At 33.4% G+C, this 24,873-nt stretch overlaps 2 protein-coding genes across 6 annotated transcripts in view; one reads left to right on the plus strand and one right to left on the minus strand.

Annotated features, from left to right (window-relative positions):
* Positions 1-1,243: 1,243 nt before the first annotated feature.
* On the plus strand, positions 1,244-3,747 carry LOC126777802 (uncharacterized). 2 transcript variants are annotated; one of them, XM_050500937.1, is made up of 3 exons: positions 1,244-1,278; positions 2,075-2,260; positions 3,093-3,747. In XM_050500937.1, exons 2-3 carry the CDS (start codon positions 2,077-2,079, stop codon positions 3,572-3,574), a joined length of 666 nt encoding a protein of 221 aa, XP_050356894.1. In that variant the 5' UTR covers positions 1,244-1,278; positions 2,075-2,076; the 3' UTR covers positions 3,575-3,747. The 2 variants fall into 2 exon arrangements, with proteins under 2 accessions (XP_050356894.1, XP_050356892.1); XM_050500935.1 differs by lacking the exon at positions 1,244-1,278 and having other exon boundaries at positions 2,000-2,260.
* Positions 3,748-4,829: 1,082 nt separating this feature from the next.
* The window catches only part of LOC126777788 (uncharacterized), a 29,789-nt gene continuing 9,745 nt past the window's right edge, over positions 4,830-24,873 (minus strand). The window contains exons 12-17 of one of the 4 annotated variants that reach the window (XM_050500894.1): positions 11,740-24,740; positions 11,244-11,411; positions 10,119-10,229; positions 8,097-8,220; positions 7,736-7,986; positions 4,830-7,630 (exon numbers count right to left, since the gene is read on the minus strand). In XM_050500894.1, coding sequence (XP_050356851.1) covers positions 6,632-7,630; positions 7,736-7,986; positions 8,097-8,220; positions 10,119-10,229; positions 11,244-11,411; positions 11,740-24,740 — 14,654 coding nt within the window. In that variant the 3' untranslated portion in view covers positions 4,830-6,631. Of the gene's footprint in view, positions 7,631-7,735; positions 7,987-8,096; positions 8,239-10,118; positions 10,230-11,243; positions 11,412-11,739; positions 24,741-24,873 lie in introns of all 4 variants that reach the window. The other 3 variants (XM_050500892.1, XM_050500896.1, XM_050500895.1) reach the window with 3 other exon arrangements.

The following is a 24,873-nucleotide window of genomic DNA, read 5'->3' on the forward strand; positions in this document are numbered from 1 at the left end:
TATGTGTGTTATAGTTTTAGAACTTTTAGCCTATGTTCAGGTGAAAACAAGCAAGACTGAAATCAGTAATCAAATGCTTAGACTATAAGAATATAACTAAGGAAGTACAAATAAGATATTGATAAAGTTTAATATTTATTGATTTATTTCAAATGTATGTCAATAGTTATAAAACATTCGATGCAATTATTTTATTAATTTATCCTTTGTTGCGCTTAATAAATATAAAACATATTGTTATCTACCTATAGATATTGCATTAAGGAAAATTAAATTACATTTAAGTTTTGGAGCCGATGAGCAAAATTTCTATAAGATTTGCTAATAAAGTAGTCCATACTCGTAGCAATAGTTGGTCCCTCATGCACTAGCTACCCGTGCCGACTTCATACGGGTAAAAAAAGATTATAGAGGATTTTATATCATGCTATTTTATTTAACCAATGAGATATATAACCTCCACAACCCGATCTATTCGCTCGTACTGAATTTTCATAAGTTTATTTAAGTATATCGTAAACTATATGTATATCTTATACTCGTAATATTTCTAACTATTACTGGTCATGATTGCTAAGTGTAAAAGGCCATATTTGATCGAATAAAACGTTTAAAATTTATATGTTATTAATTTTAAACGTTTGTATTTAAAACAACGAGTAGGTAAAAGTTATGCGTTTACAAAATATCATTAGAAGTTACGTATAAGCTTTCGAAAATAGATTACACATAAAAATAAATAGGTACAGTTCAATAATCACCTTTTTCCGTATTCAGGAAGTCATGACAAATCAATGGGACACCGAGATGTCACCATCTATGATTAGACAATTAGTATCCTTGTTTTTTACAAAAAAAAGCATGGTAGAGCTAAACGTACCGTCGTGAGGTTTAGTTTGTCTAAATTTTAAACCCTATCATTATGAAACCTAGGCAAATCGGCTATGTAACTATAAGCTTAACAGTTTCCTAAACATTAGGCAACATGCGGCCTAGTTGCTGAAGCAGCGGTATCTTCCATGCATCCTTACCAAGGTTACATGGAAGATACCGCTGTTATATACCAATAGTAATAAATGTGGTATGTAATAGCTATTTATTTATTTATTAAAGATTGCTAGCGGATGTTACATAAACTATATTATATAAATGAATCATGTAATATGTTTATGTACACTATGTTTGCGGAGATTAAAATATATAAACGTATTCATGTACATTGAAGTTGTAGTTTTATTTTTATAGAATAGGAAGGCGGACGAGAATATGGGCCACCTGGTAAGTGGTAACCAACGCCCATAGACATTGGCATTATCATATTAATAAATATTTGACAGTTAGTTGTATTGGAAGTTCCGTAATCTCACGCCATGTCTATTAGTTTGATGTGACGTCTCGCATTACAAACTATTTTCAAATTTCTTTATAGAGCTCTTTTTGAATCAAGTCAGTTTTGAACGCATTGCTATTGTAATTGTGTAATATTTTTTATTGCAAACTAGAAGAAAAAAAATAACTACCTATATCAAACTATTTTTAAAGAATATTATATTATTCTATGAAATCCACCTTTATGAGTATTTCTTGATTTTTGCAACTCAATGATGATAATAGCTAATTAATATTATAAAAAACGTATAAAATATAATTTAAAAATTAATAAATTATATTTTGACCAATATTTTTAGCAAATCACTCAGTTATATTTATTTTTCTAATTTCAAGTCAACAACTTGAAATTAGAAAAATATATAGAAATATAGCCGTCACGATTAAAAAAATGTATGAACTCTAAAGATCCCTCAAAGCCAACTTAACTACGAGAAAATAAAGATCAAATTAAAATGGTCGATGTATAAGCTATTGACGGGCCGAGGAACACGAAGCAATGTCGGTGACCTCGGTCGTTTTTACCTATCTCTTTTTATCTTTCAATGTTAGAAAGAGATACAAATACACGACACGATCCGACATTTTGACGCCGCGCAGTGACGTGTTAGACAAGAGAGTGCAGACTGTATTTATGTTATAAAACGTAACAAAATTAAATAAATACGTATTATTTATGCTTTAGGTATGAGGCAATTTAAATACGATGTTGTGCAATTAATTCACGCTGTAAGAGAACGGCCGTGTCTTTGGGATAAGACGTTAGAAGTATATAAAGATCGTGCAGAGAGACGAGCGGCTTGGGAGAATGTATTCGTTCTCCTCGACGAAAGATACGAAGAAATGACGGCCGAAGAAAAGCGCGTGACGGGTAGGTTTTCCATTATAACATTTTATACATTTCTCAAGTTTAGGAAGACGTTACAATTTTCATAGATATTTTCTTTAACATGTACATCATTACAAAGGTAAAATATAAGTAACTATTTGTAAATAGTAAGACATCATGAAATGAGGTATAATTATGGAATACTAAAAAGAAACTGTATATGTGTATTATGTAATTAATACATATTTATCTAAAAAAATTGCTAATAAAAAAAACAAACAATAAAAACACATGTACTCGCATTTGGCGAATGTTATATTTTTTTTATTTAAATGAATTACTATTTGTAATGGGAAATAAAGAGTTCTAACTAGAAACAAAATTTTTATACACTATCTCTAAGTATTACAAAACAAAATCGCTGTCTGTTCTTATTCGTATCTCCGCTTACGTCTTCTAAAGTTCTAACTCACGCAACGGATTTTGATGGGTTCACTGACAGAAAGACCGATAACGAAAGTTTGTAAATATTTTGTACAAAATGAAAGATGAAATGAATGAATGAACTATGAAGTTCTTTTTCCCAAAAAATGTTTTTGAACGCTTACGGCGCTAACGCTGGATAAACTATAGGAGATACGAAACAATGTACTAGAACATTCTAAGTCTTAAAAACGCTCACAGAAAAGTCTGCGATAGCATGTATTTACTAATAATAACATTTTTTTTATATTAGTGATTATTAAAATAAAATTATTATTCAAACTATTTTTGATATTATCCATCGTAATCGTGAGGGTCGTTCGTGTAAAATAAAGTAGCTAAATATAATTACTATAAATGTATGAGTATAACAACAAAATATTATTTTCAGGTGAACTAATACTAAACAAATGGACAAACATCCGCGATACCTTCGTGAAGACGCTCAAAACGAAAATGGGAAGACCTAGAAGAAAATATCTTCTATATGATCATCTCAAATTCCTGATCAAGGTGACATCCACTGATGAAGACTTTACCGTCGGCTATAACACTGAAGACAGTTCAACATACATGAAAGTAGAAGTTGAGAGTCCTAAAGAAACTACAAGTCATAGAAAAAGATCAAAGAAATTAGACTATATTGAAGAAGAAACTAAGAAAATAAAAGAAATTGAAAAAACGGAAGTCGATTATGTTGAAGTTGATGAATGCAATGACCCTAGAATTATGAATGAGGACGAAGCGTTCTTCGCGTCTCTTCTGCCTTCTGTTGTCAAATATTCGGAGGATGAAAGATTGGAATTCAGGATAGAGGTCTTGGCCGTTATGAAAAGGATAAAAGAAAAAAGAAAATGGTCTGGCGATGTATAAAATGACTTTTTGTGAAATGCAGTGTTTTGTTGAAAGGTCATTGTACAGCAATAGGACTTGGGCTTTCTCTGATGACAAGCCTATATTATAAGTGTTGTATAAAATATTTAACACTCAATTTATTTCACAAACATTGTATAGTTTTGTTCCAAACAAAAACATGTCCGCCTTTATAAGTTATATAATAGATTAAGATAAATATTTTCTATATGTTAAGCTGAATAGTAAGAAATAAAAATATTACACTAATATCGTTTTATTGAATTTCAAATCATAATTATATTTTAAGCTACAAATCAGCAGTAGGTAATTAGTACCAACTTATCTATTTTTGTATTGCCAAATTTTCAATCGTTAAAATACAGAATCTCTTTATTCTGCCTGTCAAAGAAATAATAGAAAATTTATTTTTTAATATTCCTACAAAATTGTAATTTTTTATACACACCGGTAATTTTTTTTTTGAGATATTAAGTTAAAAAACACTTCGAAGTATACTCATTTGCTTCTGAACACTATTCTTAATGGACAGTCCGTTCGTTTTAATATTTATTAAGGGTCCGTTCACACAGACCGGCTCGGAGAGGAGAGCAGATTTTTATCACGTTGGAAACAGTGTTTTGAGTGATTGTAGTAAAGTTTATTTTTGCATTTGCACCTTTTTTGTCATTAAAAATGCCTGAACGCGCTTCGTGTGAAGTAATAAAAGGAGCCGACCGGCTCCGCTTGCGTGCTCTTTCTCGCTCGCACCGCAACCGCACCCGCTTTCAGATCTCTTCCAGCCGGTCGATGTGAAATAGTTGGCGGCTCCGCTCCGGCCAATTCCAAGCGTATACGACCCGGTCTGTGTGAAAAGAAAAAAGCAGGCCGATGCTCTCCGAGCCGGTCTGTGTGAACGGACCCTCAGACGCGAATAGACATAAGTATCTTGCTAAGCCGAAGATGTTACAGGGAAAGGCTAAGTTGGAAGGGTGCAAAGGGTTACATATTATGTCAGAGTAATTTATAATGCGTGTGTCAGATCAACTTTATTCTCTTAGGATGGTATTATTCTCAACTTGAAATGTTTTGGAAATATAGCATCGGGCAATAATTGTAGCTCATATAAAACGGAATCATCAAAATATCAGAATAATACTCCTAGAAGTTATAACCTCCTTCAAATAAAGGCAAAATTTAAGCCATATTTTTTAAGCCGATCACCTGAAATGTATTAAAATAAGCGAAAGGGAATTTTTAATAAAAGAAATTTTAATAGATAAGTTTTAATGATCATTTTTGTGTAGCACTTTTAAAAATAATGTTTACATAATCACAAAAACACAATGGATAAATTAAAAAAATAATAATGACAAAACTTCCTAAACATTATCAAGTTTTCATTTACAGCTAATACATTTTTAACGCCTAGTTGAAAAATAACAAAACACATATCCAATACTGTAGTAGTCTGATAGTAATATCGAAGGTAAATCGACCTACAATATCGAACAATAACAACTTACCGGATTATATAAAAAATTCGAATCTTATTTTTAGAAATGGCAGAAAAACTGTCTTTTTAGAGAAAAAAATATATTAAAGGTTCCAAAAAACTTGCGGAAAAAGACGTCCCGATATTTGGACACTATTCGCCTTTAGTCTGACTTCGAAAGCGTAGTCTGTCTTGATGTTATCCATTCAAAAATATCAAACTCATTTGAAGGTCGGGCTAAAGGCTCATATACACGTACTATGAACTTTACCTAACAACACTATCTTACGACTACTTGAAGTAACATCCTGAACTATGGTTTACACTGAATTCGGCTCGATTACGAGCGCACAAAACATATGTTACGTTTCACTATAATAAGACCGTTAGATAACGACCGACGATCACTAAATTCACTAATCATCATACCATCAATATTTACAAATTGCTCGTGGTATTTAGTACCACGAAAAAAAGTTCTGACGTCAAAAACAGGGGTTATTATGTAACTACCCACATCCATTCGAATTTATATACAAGCGGCTAAATACTGAAGTTTAATTGGCTTTAAGCCGAAAATCGGAAAGACCGATACCGCATTCAATCTAAACATACGATATTCTATAACGGTACGATAGTGACTAGATGGTCCCCGGAACAATATTTGGGGACAAAAAATATTTACACCCTTAAAAATTGGATAATATAAATTCACACTAACTTAATACAATTCTACTATATCTTCTTTTAAATACAGCGATATATTAACGCCCTTTGCGTATGTAAATTCAAGCACGGTTCGACCAGTATTGGCACCGTATGTTATCGAATAACTAAACATCGAAAAATAAACCGCCAAAGTTAAAGCTCACCGTCTCGTCGACGTTCAATTTGTGCATTTCCCATGGAAGTTGCTATATCAATTAAATCTACTAATATAGTACAGTATAGAAAATAAAACTATAAAATATCGGCATCAAATTTAAATAGCGCTAATACGCTAAAAAAAAACATGTCAACATCAGTCTAGCTTTATAAAGAAGGGCTATTTTATAGATTTTTCCATACACCTAAAACACTAAGAGACAAATTCACAATTGAGTATGGCCTGTATTAACTAAACGGAAACGCTTAACCTATATAGAGGTAACCTATGTAATACAATTATTTTTTTTACAATCAATATATTATCAATATAATATGTATAAGTTATTATATATTACATGAAATTTAACAAACAGAATATCTTTAAAAATAATATATATCGATAAAAAAATATGAAATATTAAGTTGAAATAAAAAAAAAAGATTTGAACTAATCGGTGTCAGTTTTTAGTTATATCTAAAAATGATAACATCTTAAAGGAACCCTTTAAACTTATAATAATTTTAACAAAAAAAAGTACTCGTAGTATCTGAACGAAAGCTATCTGTTTATTGTTATTTACAAAACAATTTTAACAACTTATTATTATACACTTAAGTGAAACCTTGTCAAGAAAAACCGCATTCAGTCTGGCGCGGAAACTTTTAAGGACGAGATCCCCGCTTAGCTTATTAAGTCAATTAATCACTATACGTCTTTAATTGGAAGTAAAGTCCATGGTTGGTTTTCTCTGTCTTTGTTTTTTTGGTCTAGGAGGAACCGGGGAGCCATTGCAGCAGTGGCAGCCTCGCTTCACTACTCCCCGCCCAGATGCTCGCCGTCTTACTTCGAGGTTTTCCGACCTCTCTTCCGTGAAACCGCCGGCCCTAGTTTTCCCGGACATGCTTCTTTCCATTTCTCCATCAATCGCGTGGTACATCCGCTTGGCGGGATAAGTACGTAATGGGGGTTGCATGTCGTCCGCGGATGAACCATCTCCACTAGTGCTCCTTTCAAGCCCTCTAGTATCTTTTATTACGGAGTCTAGTCTAACGTGAGTACCGATACCGCTAGAATCAGTCGAGTTGGCCTCGTCGAAGGATGGACTTTTGCAACATTTTTCGCTATCGCTGCTGAAGTCTAATGGTCGCCTGCCGTCCGAGCGTTCGGATGCGGAGTTCGATTCCCAGAAAAGTTCAGCGTGTCGTTCAGGGAGAGAATTATCATCATCGCCGGCTATCGATTCGAGAGTTGCATCTCGTGAACTGTCTTCTGCTATCATTTTCGCATCATCACCGGCGATCAGAGGTTCCGGTTCATCCATTAAGTATCTCGAGTCCCTTTTGTCGTCTTCGTAACATACTCGCCTGATCACTTGAGTCGCGTTACCAGTGGAATGCACGATTGCTGATGCTGTATTAGATAGATGCAGTTCTCTCGAATCTGTGAGTATACCGTCGAACCTTGTGAGGCGCTCGTCTTTGACCAGCACCGAGGCGAGGTTGAGGTTTCTGTGCGTCACTGCTGGTGATGAATTAATTATTTGGTTGATGTTTGCGAATTTCACGTTATTATGTATCACGTGGTCGGGCGTCGCTTGCGATATGACCGTGGTTTGCGGTGCTGTTACCAGCACGGTAGCTGGTGCCCTTCCAGCGTGGAATATGGTCGATGTTATGTGCCGTCCTTTGAGACCAGTTATTGTAAACGGTTGGACCTGAAAAAAGGGAAAAAACCCTTTATATAGACTGATTACAAGAACCGTTAATTTGCACAATTCAAGGATTAATCCAAAATCCTAGTTAATATCAAAGAAATGTACCTCTCCTTCGTCTGTAGGTTCGCTATGGAAAGTGGTATTCGGATGAGATCTAGCGAATTCTTCCTGATCTAATGTGATTGTGGCTTGCATCCCATCTTCACTAACCGTCACTATGCCTTCATCCAGCCCAAGTGTGACGCCGAGATCATGCTGGTCATTTGTACCATCTTGTCGTAGAAGCCGATCGGTGGCTATTTGATCTTCTAAATCCGGTTGAGGTATGCAACTCTGATTGAGTATTGTTGGTTGAGCTGCAATTAAATTGTAACACTTTATTTTATTTTTTAAATAATTAAGTCACAGTATTTTAAATATTCTAATTTTCAATGTCAATCAAGAAATTATGAATGATTTATCTTACGTGTGTGTGAATGTTGTTGGGCATCGTGCGCAGGCGAACCTGAAAACAATTCCGCCTCCGGAAAGAGTTCAGCTGCAGATGGAGAGTCTACACCGAGGTCTTCGCACTCTTCGGATAAGGATTTCTGTAAAAAGGCTGTACCCTGAAGCCAAAACCTTGGTTTAAATACTAAAACTTATATATAACCATGACAATTTTGTATCCTTTATTATTATGTAATTCATTTTGTATTAAAACAAATAAAATAATACATTATTTTAAGAAGTCTATACTAATATTATAAAGAGGAAAGGTTTGTGAGGTTGTAGGGGTAATCTCTGGATCAACTGAACCGATTTTGAAAATTCTTTTACCAATAGGGCTTTAAATTGGACATTATTTGTGAGTGTCATAGGCTATATATTAACCCGAAAAGTGAAAAGACATGGTAGTCGGATTTGCAAAGTAAGTCGGAGAAAAAACGGTCGAACGAAAACGTTTTTTTACGAACGCTGCCTACAAAAAAGTCAGCGACAGCATATTTCTAACTTTTATATTTAAGTTACAAAAAGTAGTTTTTTATATAAAAAAAAATATATTTAAATCGTTATCGTCATATTATGTACAATTATGAATTCTTATCAAAATAAGTAAACTTATCGTCTCAAGTGTTCAAAACAAAAGACTTTTCCCTTTTACTGCATGTAATTTCATTTATAAAGAGATAATACGACATAGGTATGGAACCGCGACCGTGTCGTAATCTATTGAGTGATATTTCTATTAGACGGTTTTTTTTTTCATTTAAAAGACGACAATGTATTTAGTAATAAATTGCTTTATCACCATGGAAATTTTATTTAGATTAAATCTTTTTTACAGTATGCTTTTTGGTTGCATAGTTTAAGAGATAATTTTAAATATCAGGAAATAAATCATAGCACCCAGTACTAACCGAATCACAATCATAATTTCATCACAAGTAAAAATATTTACCGCCCAACGAAGTGGGCACGAGTCAGGTAGTATTATATAAAAGAATAAAGAAGTATTGTATAATGTCAATGCAAACGCTGAAAAACAATATCAAAATCATTGTTCTATATAGATGTATTACACTTGCTTATTAAATATATATAGCCAAGATGGCCCAGTGGTAAAAATGCGTAAATCTTAACCGATGATCATGGGTTCAAACCCGGGCAAGCACCACTGAATTTCCATGTGTTTAGTTTGTGTTATAATTCATCTCGTGCTTGATTAATTTACAAGGGGAAGGAAAACATCGTGAAAAAACCTGCATGTGTCTAAATTCACTGAAATTCTACCACATGTGTATTCCACCAACCCGCATTGGAGCAACGTGGTGGAATAAGCTCCAAACATTCTCCTCAAAAAGGGAGAGGAGGCCTTAGCCCAGCAGTGTTACATCACAGGCACATCACAGTAGTACATCACAGGCTGTTACTAAAAATTAAATATCAATAATTATTATTTGTAACAACCTGGTCGGGATCACTTAATTTACAAGGTGTCCAGGCTTCCATGGGTCACCGCCGTCATCTATGAAGTCGTTAGTATTACCACAACATTAAGCCCACAATTTTTTATTGACATTTTTTTTTTTAAATTGACGGGCCGGTTGGCGTGATTGGTAGATACTTGCCTTTCACGCCGAAGGTGGGTTCGATTCCCACCCAGGACAGACATTTGTGTGCATGAACATGTCTGTTTGTCTTGAGTCTGAGTGTAATTATCTATGTAAGTATGTATTTACAAAAGAAAAGTAGTATATCAGTTGTCTGGTTTCCATAGTACAAGCTCTGCTTAGTTTAGGATCAGATGGCCGTGTGTGAAAAATGTCCCAGGATATTTATTTATTTATTTAATTGACTATTTCTTTACTTTACTTATTGTTAATCTTGTTAAAGAAGAACGACAATTTTAAAGGTGATTGACACTTTTCAATTGTAATTAGACTCCACGGTAATTTTTGCTTTTATCGTCCCAAAATAATGTTTAGAATGTAATCTATGCATTTACCTGTAACCGAAGTTCATGTTCAAGTATTGCATATTTATGTCTCAGCGCCGCTGCAGACACATGCGTCAACCGATGCTGGCGATGTGCTCCACCATCTTTTCTCTGAACCACCTGTATACAATACTTCTATTATACTCGCATATAATGAATACTCAAATACCTTTTAATAACATAGGCGTTAGTAACCATATGCCTATATAAGCGTTTTTATCTTTAAAACCTAAAAGAAACATTTAGATAGAAGTATATTGATATGAATTAATATAGATATTAAGTTTCAAATCTTCGAAATCGGGTAATTTTAAAAACCAAGGGGTTATTTTAATGTAAAAATAAACAATTATCTTGTGTAGAGATTTAAATACAATTTTCTGTAACATATTGATAAGAAAACTCAATAAGAATTGAAACGTGAGATAAAATGATTAACTGCTAACGAAGGAGTTGATGTCATCCATAATATGAAGATGATGTACATGCACAATGACTGGTCGGATTAAGGAACAAAACCTGCCACATGCAAAAATAAACGCATTTTAAATCCAACTTTTATTTCTACGACGAGAAGATTCGAAAACAAGCGTAAACGAGACACGTTTTAGTACATCTTTATCGGAAAAATATAAACAATAAAATATAGGAAATTATAATAGAAACGACTATAAAATCACTGGGATAACATGTATGAGACTTTTACAAAAAGGATTTTCTTCAATTCGGTTACAGGATGCCATATAATTAACTATAGAAGCGACGTTTTTATTTTTTTAATACACTATTGAAATTATGATTTCTCATTATTATTTATCCATTGCTTTCATTTTGCACACCAGTTACATTTGTATTTTGAAAAACGCAAGCAAGCTTAAAGCATCGGATCTAAAGACTTTGCTTCAGAAGCTTATTAAAATATCTTTGTATAAACATTAACCACGTAATCTTTATAATTTCAATATTATATATTTTTCTTTAAAATAAGTATGAAGCAATGATGTCGCATCTATAATACTTAACGGCAAACTAACACCGAATGAAAAAAGCAGAAAAAAGAAATTGATGCGTGCATGTCTACTTAAGAGGCTTTCTAGGTCTGAGGGGTCGGCGTCAGTACTACGATATGATCACCTGGTGGTAGGCCTTATCGTCGCTATCTGACGCATCAATATCGTATGCGCAACGGGACGAATCGTCTTGAGAATCTATGATGTACGATTTTTTCGAGTCAACGTCGAACATCTTATCAAATATCCTTTGCGCCTCCATTTCGGGACTGTATCGATCTGGGATCGCGTCCTGAAGTTTCAAAGTGTGTTAACCACGATACGACTCGGCTAAGATTTAGTTGAACCATTAGTGGGTATTGCACGCGAACCTATTCTTTTTAGGGAAAAACATTACACGTTAAATTGAACAACAGCTACAACCTCGGATTAAAATTTGCACACTTTGTATCCATTAAAAATTGGTTAATTACAAGTTTTAGAACAGTTTTATATTATCAAAACAAAATAAGAAAAGATTGTTAGTAAACACGACCAATTCACTTGCGAATTTCTATTCTGAAGTTGTAACAACGGTTAATTACTTAAGAAAATGCAAAATAAAGATATTATCTACTTACAAGCACAGTCCTGCCCAGATTGTCTGTTCTCACGGTTTCTTCGTATGAATAATCACGTGGGTCGGCCGAAGATGACAGATTCCACGGCTCTGAACCTTCGGGACTAGATTCTCGTTCTGGTTTTATATCTTGAGACTCACGATCAGTCCATGGGGAGCTGTTAGTTCTAGTTTCTATGGGTTCAGGTGGCGTAGGTGCTGGAGCTGGTGAAGCTGTACTGTCGGGTGGTTGAACTGTTGTCGCTGTAGTCAGATTGAAAGCGTGTAGATTGTGAAGAGCTGCTGCCGGTAAACGAACGTGGCGAACTCCAGGGCGTGTTAGTACAGGCTTCAGACCAGCTGGTCCAATAAGACGTTGTAATAAAAGTGCATTGGTAGTGCCTCCTTCTCCAGCGACTGTTAATAATTTTGGACCACGATTTGTCACTATAGCAATTTGCTGACCACCCTTAACCATTGAAACTGGCAAAATATAATTAGCTGGCATTAAAACTGCTGTTGTAGGTTTTCCAGCTGTTCCTCTCGCGACTGTTATTGTTTGACCATCCGCGACTATAACATTACGTTGCGGCTGCGGTCTGGCTCGAGGGGTTTCATTTTCAAAAGTAAGTTTCCTTACAACTTTTCGTGGACTATCTTGAGGAGAATGACTCTCGACACAACTCTCGGCGCAGTCGCCTTGTGAAGTACCACAGCTACTGTCTTCTGAACCCATGGTACGACATGTGTCGTCGCCATGCACTGGACTAATATCGCGAGCACCAGGTCGCCGAGAGCTGCTGGAGCTCTTTTTACGCTTTGATGATCCAGAAGGGTTTGTCGGCGGATTATTTCGTCTACGTGGTGCTGGTTTATCTTTATCAGGTGAATTCTCAACTTGTTCCTTATATTCTGCTAAGATGTACAGTATACGTTGCGTAGTCTGTTCATCTTCTAGAGGCTTTTGAGTAGACGGTTTTGGAGGCACAGTATTTATCTTTAAGGAATTTGGTGGATGTGATGATCTCGATCTTGACTTGGATTTCGAGGATACTTTTGCTGCTTTTTGTTGAACAGGTTGACTACTACCTTCACCTGACGTTGATTCGCTGGGAACAGTGTGGGGAATTTGTACATGTGTTGTCGAAGAAGAAGGAGACTCAATGATGCCTGATGAATCTGGTGATCGAACAAATGCTGATTGTGTGGATGTTGTCACATTAGGTTTCCTACTTACGTACGCCACATTTACTGATTGATTAGACCCAATAGAATACAAAACTTGTTGCGTAGATTCCGTAACAGTCGAAGTTATTGATGTGCTCTCAGCGGTATCAGACGATTGCGTATTTAATTTAGTATAACTATTGTTGATATTTGAATTTGGTTGAACAGTACTTCTTTCTTTAACTTGTTCTAAAACCATATCAAATTCTCGTAGCTGCTCAAGGGTTGATGAACTCATTTGAGATTCCGGGGAAGATTGACTTTCAGATGTTACTTTTACATGTTTAGTTGCTTGAGCTTGCGGTAAACGAATAGTATGTTGCCCAAGAGGTGGCGCTGCCGTTAATACCAACTGTTGATAAACAGGTTGGTTAGCTCCACCAATGACATTCCGCTGTATTTGAAAGAAAGACGGACGTACTAATCTCGTACCAGACATCATTTGAGGAGCTTTACTTAGCATTGGCAATTTAATGCGCATTTGAGTTAAAACTGGCTGATGCTGAGTTGGCGCATTTTGAGAATTTTCGTTAGATGAGTTGTTATTAATGCTTTCATCGGAAGTAACGTCTGAATTAGAAGTTTGGGGCACTATTTTAATAATTGGTGATTCCATTTCATTTTGATTAAGATACTTACCATCATTATGTTGTTTTTGATTAGTTTCATCAACTAGTTCCGTACTAGGAACTGTTATTAAGTTAATAGTTTGCCCACCACCTATGTTAACGGGTATTTGTCGAGTGTAAATTACACCACCATGCATGGTTTGTATATTCATAGGAGAAATCGTTTGTTTTATCTGTTGCATTAATGTAGGTTGAGTTGAAGTTGTTTGGGCAGCAGGCTTCCTCAGTAATAAAGGCGGGCTGTTAATTTGTCCAATGTGATCTAAATTCAAACTATTATCAGAAGATTGACATTCTGAAGTTTCTGTATTTATGTTCACAGACGTTAAATGTGAATCGCTTGAATTTATGTCATTTGACTTTTGAGTATTGTCTTGATATACCTGTTTGCCAAACGCTTGATTGAATTTGGGCAAGCTGGTTGATTTTTCAGGAATAGATTTGTTAGAAGAATTCTGAATAAATTTTGCATAATTCTCTTCATACACAGAGCGAGACTTTATTTCATGCTGGGCATTAACAGTTTCTTTATTAGATGTTGTAATATTATTATTAGTCGACGGACTTGAGTCTTGACATTCTGATTTGTTATTGTTTACTTGAATACTTGAGGAATCAATCGGTTGTAGTCTCAATACCATGCTTCTTTGGTGTGGATTATTTAAATGAATAGATTTGCCATCTGCAGCTTTACATAAAAATTGGACCATTTTTTGTTCGTTACATCCTTGCATATTAGTTACGTTAGTTAAAAGATTAACTCTTTTCAACAATTGGCCTGTACCAGGATTCTTTTGGTTACCAGTATTTACTATGTGAAGAAGCTGATTATTCCCTTGCTGAAGACCTGAGTCTGCTAAAGGCATTCCACCGTAAGATGTTGAATGTTGTACGTTGTTTGCATTCGATGTGGAATTGGTGTTTACTTCTTTATTTTGAACAATATGTAACACAGATGTATTAGAGTTATTAATAACAGAATTCTGTGTATTATCTACTAAAGTCATTTGGTTCCCATTAGTATTTTTGCCTTGCACTAAATGTAATACTTGAGAAGCAGGAGAAGAATTAGGGGCCGCCTGAATATTATCTTCAGTATTAGTTTGGCTCAATGGTGGAGGTAATATTTGTGCTAGCGCTTGCTGGAGCGCCATTGTGTTTATGGGAGAGTTTGAATAATGGGGTGATTCCGGAACGGGACTTGGAGCCTCAATTTTTGGAGATATAGGAGGGTTTGGAATATCGACTAAGTCAGTAGTGAATTCTGGTGTAGTCGTTATGCCCGCAGCATTCATAGCGTGAGCAATTTGATCTGATTTTTCAGTGGAACCATTTTGTTGCTTCTGCTCAGCAATGAATTCAGAATTTTGTTTCTGCAATGATTCAAATATCATATTTGATCGATCTTCGGATGAAGAAGTGTTGTCATTTGAATTATATGAATAGTCCACATTATTCATATGTCTGTTAACTAATGAATTTAAATCATCATTATCATTGTAATCAAGTGGTTCATCTTTAATAGGCATTTCTTCGATTTTTACTTCGCTTATTTCCATTTGTACTGGTATATTTTCATTACAAACTAGCATTTTTGAAGATTCTTGTGATTTAATATGTCGGTCATATTCTTGCACTAAAGGTAAACTTAGATCTGCAGTGGTTAATTCCGTATATTCGGTCTTGATGGTGGGTTGTGAATCATCGTGAGAGCCGTTTTCCGCTGAACACTGAGAGGGGCTGGCATCTGTTACTTGAGTAACTCGCGGGTCACATGTTATGGGATTTTGAGCAGCTGCACTTACAGGTAATTGGCCTACTTGCACTACCTGTACCACAGTTTTTATCAAAGCAGGTTCAATAAAATCCGGACTAATCAGATCATATGGGAACCGATTTTCATAAGAAGCGGATTTTTTATTTTTTAAATTGTCGTTATGATCATCATAATTTAATTCTAACGTTGTTTTTTTAAAAAACGCTCGTACTTTATCTCGTATTTGCAAATATGAATAATAACGCTTTACATATTCAGACTGTCCTATATTAGACTTACATACAACTTTACATTTACTGTAGTCCTCATAATCCTCGGACAACAAAAGCGGCTGAGATTGTTTTACGTCCGACAGAGTCGCAGCCGAAAATTTTGATTTATTATCTCCATCTTCTGAAATTTTTTTGACTCTGCCGGACCCCTCACCAAAACCCATACTAAAATTATTTTCACTAATTTGATCGCAAGACGACTGATGCTCCATATGTTTTGATGATATTTCCTCAGCTAATGTTTGTTGTAAAGGATCATAAGGTTCTTTATTGTCTGTATTTTCTTCTGAGAATATAACATTATCATAATCAGTTTTGTCAAAAGTGTTAATAGCCGTTCCTTTAATAGGCCAACATTCTAATACACTGGATACATCTATATACTCTTTATGAAACGGCTGCGAGAATGAGAATTTTATAGAGCTGCAATAATTAAGGAGCCGTTTAAATTCTTTACTATAGGCTGATTCTGCCATAGCGGTTACTGTGATTTTTGGGTAGTCGATATTTTTGCTTTTTCGGTATCTTTTTTCATTTAACTTAACATCACATGTATCACTTTTACGTTTTAAATTTTTTTTACTCAATGTTACTTCGGCTTCTTTTAGTCTTTGTTTTGAGTACGTTACTTTGGGAATAACAACAGTAAAATTATTAGAATTTTCTTTTTCGTCGCTTTCAATATTTTTGTCTTCAAAAACTTTGTTTTTTAAAGCTTGTATGACATTAATCGTTTTTTCATCGCATATATTATTATAGTCCATCTCATCTGAGTACGAAGCTCTATTTAATATAGGAAACACATAACATGTACCAACTACAGGATCCTCATAAATAGAACCTTTTAATACAACACTAGAATCGCCTTTATATACAAGTGTTACATTTGGTTGCAAGGTATTGTCATTTGAAGATTTTGTATCTAAGTCACTTGGATTAGAGTAACTGACACTTGAAACTTTATTGTGTGCCATATGATATGAATCCATAATACTTTTTACTTCTTCTGTAATATTAACGTTTTTATTTTGTAGTTCTATATTTTCACATTCTTCAGTTGTACTTTCGTTATTTTGGTTTTGTAAATAATCTTGTCGACAATGCTTTTTTAAATTTTCTATGTGTCCTAAGTTCATGATATCATTCTTATTAATGTTTTCATCTAAAGCTTCATTAGAAAATAAAGATTTGGAATCATATTTGTCAGTACATTTTGGTTGTGGTTCTTTGTTGTTACCAACTTCATCATTCATATTATGGTTAATATTTAAAACCTCTTGTTTATCTTTTACTTCAAATTGATGTAAATTTTTTTCTGTTTCCTCAACAAGTTTATCTGAATATAAGCAGCTATCCCTAGAATCGGTTGTGTTCAAGAGTAATGACTGCATATTTTCATCGTCAATCTCTTCTAACGGTATTATAACTTCAATTTTATCATCACAATTAAAAAAATCAGTGTTTAAATATTCATTTCTTGTTTCAGAATTCTTCTCCTTATTATCAAAACTGTCATTTATCAAAATTGATGCGGGTATATTCGTTTCTGATTCACGCATTTCACTTTGTTCATCTTTAAAAAATGTATTAACATTAATTTCGTTCACTATACTTTTTAAGTTTTTAGTATCAAGATTTTTTTTATTCTGAAGTTCTTCGTAGTTTTTTCTAGAAATATTTTTATGTGCAGTCTTTATTTCTTCACGACCACTAACAACTTTTTTAATTTTGATCGAATCTTCGTTTTTAATTATCGTTTTACTGTCAGCCATTATGTTATCTTCATTTATTTTCTTAATACTCTCAAATTCACAGTAGTTCATCTGTTGGGATTCTTTTGATTTAACAAAATTACATGTCGCAAAATCTTTAATGTTTTCAATATTTTCTAGATTTTGATTACATAATAAAATATCTTGAGTATTATTACTAGTTTTTGGTAAAACTTTTTTATCAGTCTCATCAAAAATTAGATTGGGAGAAATATTTTCTATTTTACAAACTTTGTGGCGATTTACTTTGTCTGCAATACCAGTTGATTTTCTTTTCAAAGGGGATGAATTTGCAGGTTTGTCACCAAAATTTGCTAAACATACATATGGTTGGAGATTATCAATCATATTGCTGTTAGTGACAAAATAATTAACAGTTAACTGAACAAGAGTTGGCACTTCATATTTTTTATTATTTGAGCTATAATTGTTTGTTTCTTTGACAAACGGTATATTTAATGAAATAGAGGTCTCAATATCACTGTCACAATCTGTTGAAACATCATCATATTTTTTATCATTCTCATTTTTAGTTTTTGAGTTCTTACTGTTATAACAGTAATGTAAATCATTTTTAGTCATACACCAATATGCATCACATTTTCTTATCCTTAATGATTGTCCATAGGAGGTAGGGGTCACTAATAAGTTTTTGTTTTCAACCAATTGTGATTCTTGGATTTTGCTTTCATTTGATACAGAAAAGTCACTTAATATTGATAATGATTCACTACGTTTCAAAATCGAATCTTTTTTAGATTGTTCTTCTAGGCTGATCGTATTTTCATCTACAGAATATTGTGACAATTCTGATTTTTCCCCTAAGTTTTTATTGGTGCATAAATCTATTTTTTTTGCGAGGTATTTTAAAGTGTCGTCGCATCTAACTAAACTAACAAAACACATTTTCTTTTGGATCTTCATTTTTTCTATAAGCTCATCGCATTTTTCTATTTTTAAAAGACATTCTTTTGATTTAATTTCTTCATTTTCAGAATCTGTGGTAAGTCTTTTCAGTGATTTTGCGATGGACAATTCTTTTTCACAGCCGTCTTTAATTTTTTTTTCTTTATCTTCTACACAAAAATCTTGAAGTAGCGATTTTTTTAAATCATCGACATTTTCGTTTATGTCCTTATCTGTATTTAGGACATTGTTAGCCTTGCTCTCGTTTGAGGAATCATCTAATTCAATTAAATTCGATATTTTTTCTTTTAAACATGTAGTAGAAGATGTGCAACTCTTTACATTTTCAGTTAGGCCATCAATAGCTTCAGTAACTTTTGATTCTAATTCATTCGTAGATTCGTTTATAGCTTTTGTTAAAAAAGGAAGCCTTTCGATTTCCACAACACATTTTTGGGATAACCTTCTTTGATGTTTATTAAACATATCCGTATCCATAATCGCAATATCAAAATTTCCAAATTCTGTTTTAAAAGTTTGAGTAGTATCTTCGTCGTCACTTATTAAATTAATCGTTTCTGTATTGTCAATAGGTTTTTTGATATACGATATATCATGTACTTTAGTCGTTATTATGTGAGGTTTATGTGGTGTTTTTATCGCAACTTGTTTAATATTCAAAGTACATTTTGAATTATTATTTATATTTTGCCATAGCAGTGCTTTAATTTTTGGGTCTTCGAATATTGAATCTACGTTAACGCTCAACTTACCAGATATAGTTGCTTTAAAAGTATTTCCATTTGGAAGTTTTATTCGAACACATTTCTTTAGGGGGTCATCATTACAGCTTGGTAATTCCTCAAAAATCACTTTATCTTTATATTCCAATACATTTTCATAGATTGTTGTGCTTTGTTCTTTATCCAATGCTTCTGACTGAATTCCAGTACAATTTTCACTAGTCATCGGTTTTTGAACATCTAGATTGACATCGCTACAAATATTATCAATTTTTTCAGAATTATCTTTTACGATTGTATCATTTTCTTCAATGACTGATGACAGTATTTCTGAATTTTCACCAGAAATACCAGAGCAAAGTTTGGTCTTTAAGTCACTAATATTAATTATATTATCATTTACGTTTGGTGTATTCGCATCACATGTTTTTACTTCCTCATTTTCAAGAGGATTTACTGATTTACTGGTATTTTGGGCATGCTCTTTTAAATTTGAAACATTGTCATCTTTTTTAGGTCTATCATGAATATCATTCCACCCAAAGCTGGGCGGATACTTCTCTGTGGTGTTTTGAGATAATGAATAATTTTGTATCGTCTCACTATTCTTTTCTGTGTGTTTTAAATTTGGTGTTTGCCTATTATGCATATTTGGAATTATAGCTGATGTTATTTGTTCTTCTATATCGACGCAAGTGCAATTTGATTGGTCAGAAATATTTTCATTTTTATTCGCAATATTACCTTCATTTGTATTCGCTGTGCTTTTTATTTCTTTTTCATTTGATATAAATTTTGTTGTTTTATTAATAGCGGGTTTAATTAAAGCGGATCGCTTTTTAATTAAAGCCTGACATTTTAGCTTTCTTCTTGGTTTTTTATCTTCAATCCGAACTTCAGTAGGTGACAATATCGTCGCATCCTTTATAACATTTGATGATCGCAACAAAATACGACGATTTGGCGATACTAAAACATTATTACTGTCATTTACTGACAATTTTTGGCATGAATTTTCATCTTGATTTTCATCTTCTATTGGCACAGTAATATTTTGTTTTTCGTTGAAATCTGTTTTGTCATAATTTTTTGTATGTAAATTTTCATTCAATTGTATAACTTCTTTGGATGGTGTAATTGATTCATAAGAAAGAGCAATTGGTTTATCATAGCAACGATGATAAAGTTGTCTATTTAATATTACCGTTCGTTTAAGTTGTACTCTCTCTCGATCTGTTGCTTCCTCTTTTTCACATTTTTTGTCTCCCATTGTTTGACTTGTTATTGGATTTTTAATTCCACACTCAGTGTCTAAACTCATAAGAGATTTATTTTCTAGTGTTTCGGATGTTATTTTCATTTCAACTTTTTGTGTAACTTTATATGGTTTTATTGTTTCTATTACATCATGATTTATAGCAAGAGTTGTATTATACTGCAATGGTTGCTGCAACTCGTTTATTTCATTTTTTTCAACATGGATGTTCTTAGGCGTATTTGCTATAAAATTATTATTTGACAATTCGGTTTTTGACGTTGATATGTTACAAATTAAACGCCCTTGAATATCTTGAACAATGATCGGACTTCTATTATCTTCAAGTATTTCTTGACATGTTTTCGCAGTTTTTATGTTATTTTCAATTTTGTTATTGCAATTAGACTTCGGTTCTTCAGCATTTAAATAAAATTCCTGGTGGGGTTTTATAGTATAATTGTTTGATTCAGGACAAAATGAATTTAAAGATATATTAGAATTGAAATTCATTACCATATTAGGTGAAACCCTGCGTATAACTGGCAAAGAGATAGAATGATCAATAATAACAGGATTAACGCAGGGAGCCACAAACTGCGTTGTAAATAGAGATACATTTGGAGCCTTATTCACAGTAACGTAATCGTTTCTATTCAAGTTTGTATAATTTTTGTTCAACTGTTCTACTTGAACCGTGGAGTACGGGTTGTAAATCAAATCGCTGCCAATCACCATCACATTAGGTGTTGCACTTTTCTGAGGTACTGTAAGAATAACTCTTGTTGGGTCCAAAGCTTGATTTTGACTATTTAGTACATTATCAGTATTATTTTTTTGTACGTCTGTGATGGCTACTTCTTCAACTTTTGATTTATTGCAAATACTTGTTGCTGGTAAGTTGTTTCCTTTATTTTGATTACCTACATTGGATGTCTTCAGATTAATCTTCTCAGTTGTAAATATTGCGTTAACGGAGTGCACATTATTGCACATTTTTGAATTCGGAGGTTGTTTCACCATTGTTGAAGTAATTAATTCGTTCGAAATAATTCGTGGCTTTTTGTTGGAATTGTCGTTGGTTATAGTACCTGTATTTAATTTCGTTTGACTCATAGGCTTAATTTGGTTGTTACATTTTGGTGGCAAGTCTTTCGTCGGTTTAGATTGAAAAAATACATTTTTATTGATTACAAGGTCCAAATTTTGGCTAGACTCAACCCTTTCTGACTTACGGATCGAGGCTGTATCAACTTTATGATTCGGATATTTGTTTACAAAAGAATTAGCAGTTTTGGTGTTAAGAACATTTCTTGTTTTAGGACTTTGTGTTAATGCGCTATAGGCTTCCTCATCTGACATTAGTTCTCCAATCTCCTTGCGCAAGTCATCATCCATTAATTCTTCCAATAAATCATAATCAGAATTCGGTATGCCTGATATAAACGGGTCATTAGCATTTTGAATGACATCAGGCAAATGTTTTTCTTTAAAAACTAAAGGACTGTTTCTTTTCAAATCCAATTTATTGTCATTTGATTGACAATTAATTTTTTTAGCTTGTTTTTGTTTTGAAAAGGGTGAATGAGTCATTTCTAATTGTACTGGTTTCCCACTGCTCGCCAATGTCAATTTTGATTTAACTGGACACTGTTTTGAGTTGCTATAGTCACTAACCGTTCTTAAGCTATTATTACTAGAACAAGCTGCTTTATTATTATGACTTTCCGCATTTTGTAGAGATCTTTTTTCGAACGAATCTTTCTTAAGTACAATATCGAGAGCATTTGGCCCCCTACTTGGCGTCTTGTGAGCTAAAAGGGCATTCATGACACTTTCCCAATCAGATGTTTGATTGTCAGTATTCTTAGGTGTATTTTTTGAAATTGATCCTTTACCGGAACCTTTTACGTTGCGAATCTTTTTTAGTTCAGAAACTGAATTCAAAGATTTGTTATTAGAAACTTTTATCGATGAAGATAAATTTGATGTAGAGTTGGATTTTTCTAAAATTGGAACATTTATGTTCATATTTTGAGTATCTTTAGGTTGAAGATCTTTGTTATTAGACTTAACACTTGGTTGTTTATTCACATGCGTCGTATCAGTACAGTTAATAAGATTTTTTTGAACTTCATCAGACTTATGTTGTAACTTAAGCGGATGCATTTTAGATTGCTGTCTCAATAATGATATTAAATCATTCTGATCATTTTCTGTTAGATGGCCTTTTAGAGAAGCTACTTGGGTCATATTATTTTTTTGTTCAAAACTTTTGTTTTCAGCTTCATTTAATATTTTTGAACCATAACGAATTTCCGACTTTAACATATTTGATATTATTGGATGTTGCCTATTAAGACATAAAGGAGTATTTTTTGTCGACGGTAGGCATTTGAAATTTTGTACCTTTTGAACAACAAGCTTAGAATTATCGTTTGACTTACTATTAGCTTTAGCTCTGGATACAACAATTTCACCTCTAGATTGTAAATGATTTACTTTGTCTAGATTCATACCAAAGTCTTGTTTATCTTCTGAAGTCTTATTTTTAAGAAGTTTAGTATGGTCATGTACCATTTTATGTTTATTATCATTTTGTTTATTTTTATGCAAATAGCTAAGACGTGAAAAAGTGTTTGGTGCTTTGTCGACTTTTTTTTGCTTAGGACTATTAGTCTTATCAGGTAGTAATTTTGCATCGGGTTTCTCCTTTGAAGCTCCAGCATTAATTGTTTCCTGCAATTCTTTTAGGAAACTTTGAAATTGATTCTGGGTAGGCGATATATTAGCATTAGCCATACTTTGACAACTCATCGAGGATTCCACAGGATTAGTTTCGATATCTGTATTAATGTGCAATGTTTTAGACGCATCACTTGTTGATTGTTTTGGGAAATCTTGTTGAACACTCTCAATGATAGATACATTTGTGTTACTTAACTTTTGTCTAGGCTTACATATTTGTTTAGGATACTGTTTATTGGCTAAATTAGCAAATTGTTTTTGCCTTGATGTGTCACTTGCATTTTTCACTAGTGGATTTGTTTTGATGACGCCGCAACTTCTCTGTTTAAGAAACTCTCTGTATTGAATTTGACTAGGAGTTTCGATACTCTTTATCAAATTGATTTTTGCAGTTTTTTCTAACTGCAAATCAGAAGGATTACTGTTTGTTTTATTCAGTGGTTGTTGATAACTTTTTATTAATGTACTACATGCTTGTGCAGAATCTCTATTTATAACTTTTTCATGTGTTTTATCGCAAGTGTTAATGTATACTTTATCATTTTTCTTGTTAACTTCATTAACAAATGTTGACTCCTGAACTAAATTTCCTTTATTGCTGCAATTCTTTAAAATGATGTTCACTTCATCTTTCAGGGCATTAATCTGCTCTACTTCATCTCTATTTAAATAAACTTTTGGTGAATTTGAACCAATCACATTGTCTGAGGTTGGCAAGTCCGGCATTAATGTTGGATGAAGATTAGGCACCTGTAGCTTTGTACTTCCTTCATTTATACTTTTGTGTCGCCTAAATTCTATAAGTTTTTTAATACTCTTCTTAACTTCTTCTCTAACATCATTTTTTGCAGTGCTTTGAACAGCAAACGTAGAATCAGACTTTATACTGGGCTTAACTGATTGAAAATTTAGTTGTTGCTGTTGATTTGGCGCTTGGCACATTTTTCGGACACCAAGAGTATTAACACAATTTGATACTCTTAATTCGTCTGTTTTAAGCATATCTGTTTTTGTTATTGATTTTTCGGGGGATTTAATTTCGTCCATAGAAAATAGCCCATCAAACAACACATAAGGGTCATTGCCCTCGGAATTTATTGATGTAATAGACGACTTTCCTTGGCTATCGTAGTCACTGTCCGTAACACATAAATTATTGTTAATATGATTGTCCAAATCACTCTTAGATTGTCCATTTACTTCTGGTACCCTGGCTACTTTCATACCAACAAGCCTTGATAAAGATCCACTTGGTGGTTTCTGTTGTTTTGTATCAAATTCTAATAAACCTGTTTTTTCTTTCTTTTTACGTTCTTTTCTCTCTTTCTTCTTTTCTTTCTTTCGAATGTCCTTTGTTTTTTGTGATACTATATGAGCAAGTTCTGTTCTGTGATCAATATCTTTAGATGATTCTTCTTTGATCTTAATTTTATCTATTCTCTCTTTTTTTTCCTTACTTCTTTCTTTGCTATAAGGTCTCTCCTTTGCGGTCGTATTCATATCACTGGCTAGACTAAGTGGGTCAGTTTCATCATCTGTTGAATATTTCAGTCGTTTACTTTTCTTCTTTCGTCTATTTATTGCTTTCGATAACTCTTCTATGCTATGATCACTGTCTGTTTGGGTTGGATCATCTGATATAGCATCCTGCCATATCTCTTCTGGTTCTTGCAATTCTACCAAGTGCTCGTAACCTGTTTTGTATAAATTTGGAAAAAAATCATAACGTTTTTCTATCACGACAAATGCAGTTTATTTGTAATAGAAATATTTAGAGGCTAATACATTTAGTCACAGTATTACTAGAATTATGTTTGGTTTTAAATT

Source organism: Nymphalis io, chromosome 24, assembly GCF_905147045.1.
Source record: "Nymphalis io chromosome 24, ilAglIoxx1.1, whole genome shotgun sequence".
Lineage (NCBI taxonomy): Eukaryota > Metazoa > Arthropoda > Insecta > Lepidoptera > Nymphalidae > Nymphalis > Nymphalis io.

Coding starts and splice junctions, on each gene's coding strand:
- LOC126777802 (XM_050500937.1), top strand. CDS start 2,077: ATGAGGCAATTTAAATACGATGTTGTGCAATTAATTCACGCTGTAAGA. Junction 2,261..3,092: donor CGAAGAAAAGCGCGTGACGG/GTAGGTTTTCCA, acceptor TATTATTTTCAG/GTGAACTAATACTAAACAAA.